The sequence below is a fragment of the Podarcis filfolensis genome (genome assembly GCF_964270895.1).
Source record: "Podarcis filfolensis genome assembly, chromosome: 7".
NCBI classification, from domain to species: domain Eukaryota; kingdom Metazoa; phylum Chordata; class Lepidosauria; order Squamata; family Lacertidae; genus Podarcis; species Podarcis filfolensis.
The window spans coordinates 53,784,986-53,790,176 of record NC_139603.1 but is presented as its reverse complement, the minus strand read 5'-3'; the positions used below and the strand labels follow the sequence as shown (position 1 = coordinate 53,790,176).

General features: G+C 45.9%; 2 protein-coding genes across 2 annotated transcripts in view; both read right to left on the bottom strand.

Annotated features, from left to right (window-relative positions):
- Nucleotides 1–481: 481 nt before the first annotated feature.
- Nucleotides 482–3,681, bottom strand: LOC310766654 (DGAT1/2-independent enzyme synthesizing storage lipids-like). Its single transcript, XM_083623150.1, has 4 exons — nt 3,496–3,681; nt 3,032–3,092; nt 2,419–2,558; nt 482–1,825 (listed from the first exon to the last, which is right to left on the bottom strand). The coding sequence occupies exons 1-4, from the start codon at nt 3,544–3,546 to the stop codon at nt 1,721–1,723; spliced, it is 357 nt and encodes a 118-aa protein (XP_083479276.1). The 5' UTR covers nt 3,547–3,681; the 3' UTR covers nt 482–1,720.
- Nucleotides 3,682–4,417: 736 nt separating this feature from the next.
- LOC310766618 (uncharacterized protein) overlaps nt 4,418–5,191 on the bottom strand; it is a 17,884-nt gene continuing 17,110 nt past the window's right edge. Inside the window, exon 2 of the mRNA XM_083623081.1 lies at nt 4,418–4,507. The gene's annotated coding sequence lies outside the window, so the exon portion shown is untranslated. The remainder of the gene's footprint in view (nt 4,508–5,191) is intronic.

Sequence of the window (5,191 nt, the reverse complement as noted above, 5' to 3'; positions counted from 1 at the left end):
GTCCGGTAGAGGACTCCGGGGGGCGTTGCCCTGCCTGAAACCTAGGGAGGTGAGGGTCTCCAGCACGCCCCCAAGTGGTGACACCTGTGGGATCCTAGTTGGTGTACTTCAACAGGACTCCCACGGCTGGTGGATAACCCACCCCGGTCCCCATGCCGGGTAGTCGATAGGAGCCAATGCCTAAGGCCAATACCTTCCAATTCCTGTAATCAATAAAGTTGTGGCCTTTTTATGCCCATTAACCTTAAATAGTGTGTCCAGTGTCTTCATTTCACTTGAGGGGAGGGGACTCGCCACGCAACAAAGCCTACTCCATGTATTCCATGTTCTTGTTCAGCAAGTGAGTGTTTTAGTATCATCATTATGCTGTCCAAGTCCGGAGACTCACTGAGCATACACAAGAGCTTTTGCAGAAAGATTTGTGTTGTGATTCGAGGACCCGATCCCTGCTTAGGTAATGAAGACACGTGGACACAGTATATTAGGTTAATGGGCAAGGAAAGGCCACAACTTTATTGATTACAGCATGTGAGAAGGTATTGGCTTAGGCATTGGACCACAGCAAATTTGACTCCACCCACTCAGAGAGGGGTGAGTCTGATGAGGGGTTAACCACCAGTAGGGGGAGCCTGTTGATGCAAATACAACTATAAGCTCTCCCCTGATGTCACCGAGGGTCGTGCCATGGCCCCCCGCCACACAGGGCATCAGACAGGATCCACGACCGCCGTATTCCTTTAACGGAATACTCATAAGCGAAGGGGTAGGCGATGGCCACACCTTGCCCTTCCATACACCAACTTCACATTCCAATGCCTAACCACCACCCGAGCCCAAGAGGCTCGCTGGATTGGTGAGGAGGCTGGGAGAACAGTGCTGTCGGCAGTGCTGGAGCGACTCGCAGCCACCCGAGACCTCACCCTAAAGCAAAACAACAGCCAGGAACCCTCCAGATGCCCCACAAAAATTACAAAGGCAAAATAAGAGTACAAATGCAGGTAAAATCACTGGACCCCTTCCTCCAAACCTCACAACTGCAGAATCAGAACAGGAACTTCCGACTTCGTAATTCTTCCACGTGCGTGGCTCAAACAAGACGACGACGAGCAGGAACACTTGACTCGTGGAAAATCTGAAGCGCAATGGTGGGGAGAGCTGGCGCGGCCGCATTTGAGTGGCTAAACAATGCCCCCGCAGTGGCCCCAGTGCCCAACTGGGAGGCGTGGCGCGCCAGCGATGCTGAGAGGGCAGGGGGCAGAATGCCCCCTGCGTGACACGGGAATTGTCTCCCGCTCACAACCCCTCCCCTCTGGATGGAGGAGAGGCTTTACAGGGCTCAGATCTTGGAACAGCCTTTTATAAACATAAAAGAAGTGTCACTGTTTTGATACAGAAGATTTGTAGACATTACTCTTTCAGATATAGCATTATTTCAAGGTTCAATTAAACACTCACCTTCCCGTTACACTCTTTGATTCTGGTGCTACCAGTGTAAGTCTCCAAAAGGGGGATTCTGGGAGTTTTGCAAGATAGGACAAGAAAGCACTTAGGCTCTTCAGCATGTACACCGAGGGCTGAGCTAATGAGCTAATAACCCTTCACAATAATTAATATACAATCCAGCACAATTCTGTGTATCTTAACTTAGCTTTAATTACATAATAATTAAAGTTTTCGATTACAGATGCATGATCATAAACATTACACTGCTTTATATGGACTAGTCAGCTTTGTAATGCTTATCAAATCGTTCTGAAAGAGCTCTTAATATATTTCCTGGCCTTTTTTGGTGTTTATCCCGAAGATTTTCAATTGCAGTCTTTGTCTGTTGAAAGAAGAACAAAGGAATATTGTATTATATCAATATATTGCAAAATGGATATTCACAGTTATTCATATCTGTGAGGAAATGCTAAAGGGACCAGAACCATTAGAATAAAGAATCCCATTTTTTTCAGTTACAGATTTTTTTTTACCAAGAGCACTGTATCAGAATTGCTGAGATACAACCAACCATGAGTGCCTTGGGCTGCTTGGAACGTATCAGTTTTCTTGCATGGTTGTTACCTCCAGCTATGTGAGGAAAACTGTAGAAATGCTATTGAGTTATATTTCACTATGCTCAGTGCTATTTATCCAGAAAAAGAGGTGCCTGAACTCACTATGAACACCTCCCTCGTTCTCTTAGAATGGCAATGGCTGACAGGGCTAGTGAGAAAAAACAGTCACCTCCTGGTTCCTTGCCTGAAAACAGCACACCAGGGCATGGGTAAAAATAGTAGAGTAGAATGGAGTCTATATCTCTGGTGATATAGAATGAGCAAGTCAGTAGGCAGAAACCATTTTATAGAACTGAAAAAAAGAAACCAACAGGGGGGAAATCCTGCTTTTTTACTTCCAGGTGTAGAGTTAGCTTACTTTTTCAGCCAGCTCTGCAGCTGTTATATTTGGATCATATGGGATGGGTTCTCCAATATATGTCCTCAGTTTCACTGGAAATCCTCCATATACAGGAAGGTAGAGAAGCCGTGTTTTCTCATATAACCATCTTGTCAGCCCTATGTATGAAAGGGAAAAGAGTCTGTAAGAAAGCGATCCCATATCAAATTTGAAATTAGTTGGCATTCTGAGTTTTTAGCAATTCCAGTCAATCCATCCCAGAGAGGAAGCGTTAAATAGTATGAGTCCTTTGGAAAGAAAAAGCAGCATATTCTGTCAGCTCTTCTCTGCTCTTTAAAAATCAAGGTCATAAGTTGTAAAATAGACTGCAGAATATGGTTTTTTTCCTGCTCAGTCCCCCTCCATGTTGGGGTTCCTACCACTTTTATAGATTATAGCTATCTTTTAAATCTAATAAAAAACTAAGCAAGGGCATGTTCACTCAGTCCTGAGGCAGGCAGCACAACTTTTCCAGATCAGCGTACACTGAATAAACTCTACTAGAAAGTAGTAAAAAGATATTCTGTTTCTAAAAAAAATGTATATTATTATAAAATGTTTATTGCCTGAAAGCAGATTTCGTGATACTCACTTGACTTTCCAATGTTCCTGTATGCTTCACAAATGTTTTGTGTAAATATAGGGATGATGGGCTAAAAGAATAAAATCAAAAATCAAAATCAAAAGGTAGCTGAGAACTGGAGAATTACTTCACCCCACCCGCTCCACCTTTATTTTGGTTAAGGACTAGGAATAATGCTCCGCATCTGGTATTGCAACGACAAGCCTGATGTAATTGACTTCAAATTGCACATGCTGTCCCCCAGATTTTCAAGAACTGAAGAGGAAAAAAGCTATTTTTCTTTTTAAATGTAATTGATTTTAATAGCTTTTAAACAAAAAAGAGCAGTGGTGGGAAATACATATATCATTTGACCCCCAAACAGGGGATTTGCCATGCTCAACTACTTAGGATGCAAGATCAAGGATATCAACAGATTACGTCTTATCTAGGATAATCCTGAAGGCAATGCAAATTGCACAAAGATCACTCACCACTTTTGCCTCCAAAGCTATCCAAGCGAAACCCGTGCGGTTACCCCACATTATGTTGTAGTCATTACTAAAGTTTCCTTCTCTACCGCCACCAGGGGCAATGCCCAGTGAATGGCCTTTCTTCAAAATTTCCACACATTCAGCTTTATTGAAATCTTTCAACCCGGCCGCATCTAAAGCCGTCTTCCACCCTGACAAAATAAGACCCAAATAGAATAATAATAATAATAATAATAATAATAATAATAATAATAATTTATTATTTATACCCCGCCCATCTGGCTGGGCCTCCCCAGCCACTCTGGGCGGCTTCCATAAAAACCAAAAATGCACTAAAATATCACACATTAAAAACTTCCCTGAACAGGGCTGCCTTAAGATGTCTTCTGAATGTCAGGTAGTTGTTTATCGCTTTGACATCTGCTGGAAGGGCGTTCCACAGGGCGGGCGCCACTACCGAGAAGGCCCTCTGCCTGGTTCCCTGTAGCTTTGCTTCTCGCAAGGAGGGAACCGCCAGAAGGCCCTCGGCGCTGGACCTCAGCGTCCGGGCAGAATGATGGGGGTGGAGACGCTCCTTCAGGTATACTGGACCGAGGCCGTTTAGGGCTTTAAAGGTCAGCACCAACACTTTGAATTGTGCTCGGAAACGTACTGGGAGCCAATGTAGGTCTTTCAAGACCGGTGTTATATGGTCTCGGCGGCCGCCCCCAGTCACCAGTCTAGCTGCCGCATTCTGGATTAGTTGTAGTTTCCGAGTCACCTTCAAAGGTAGCCCCACGTAGAGTGCATTGCAGTAGTCCAAGCGGGAGATAACCAGAGCATGCACCACTCTGGCGAGACAGTCTGCAGGCAGATAGGGTCTCAGCCTACGTACCAGATGGAACTGGTAAACAGCTGCCTTGGACACAGATTTGACCTGTGCCTCCATGGACAGCTGTGAGTCCAAAATGACTCCCAGGCTGCGCACCTGGTCCTTCAGGGGCACAGTTACCCCATTCAGGACCAGGGAATCCTCCACACCTGCCCGCCTCCTGTGCCCCAAAAACAGTACTTCTGTCTTGTCAGGATTCAACCTCAATCTGTTAGCCGCCATCCATCCTCCAACCGCTTCCAGACACTCACACAGGACCTTCACCGCCCTCACTGGTTCTGATTTAAAAGAGAGGTAGAGCTGGGTATCATCCGCATACTGATGAACACCCAGCCCAAACCTCCTGATGATCTCTCCCAGCGGCTGCATGTAAATGTTGAAAAGCATGGGGGAGAGGACAGAACCCTGAGGCACCCCACAAGTGAGAGCCCAGGGGTCTGAACACTCATCCCCCACCACCACTTTCTGAACACGGCCCAGGAGGAAGGAGCGGAACCACTGTATGACAGTGCCTCCAGCTCCCAGCCCCTGAAGACGGTCCAGAAGGATGTTATGGTCGATGGTATCAAACGCCGCTGAGAGATCCAGCAGAACTAGGAAACAGCTCTCACCTTTGTCCCTAGCCCGCCGGAGATCATCAACCAGTGCGACCAAGGCAGTTTCAGTCCCATGATGAGGCCTGAATCCCGACTGGAAGGGATCCAAATGGTCCGCTTCTTCCAAGAAGAGTGTGGATACAATACAAGTGTCATTGTTCCAAAGATATTGCACTATTATGGATCACAAGCATAGCTCTCTGCCAATCCATTTCAACTCGGATTTCAT

Bases quoted from the DNA above. Each gene is read 5' to 3' on its own strand.
- LOC310766654 (XM_083623150.1), bottom strand. From the start codon at position 3,546: ATGTGGGGTAACCGCACGGGTTTCGCTTGGATAGCTTTGGAGGCAAAA. The intron at 3,093-3,495 runs GTGAGTGATCTT...TTATTCTTTTAG, and splicing joins TAGCTTTGGAGGCAAAAGTG to CCCATCATCCCTATATTTAC. The intron at 2,559-3,031 runs GTGAGTATCACG...TTTCATACATAG, and splicing joins CAGGAACATTGGAAAGTCAA to GGCTGACAAGATGGTTATAT.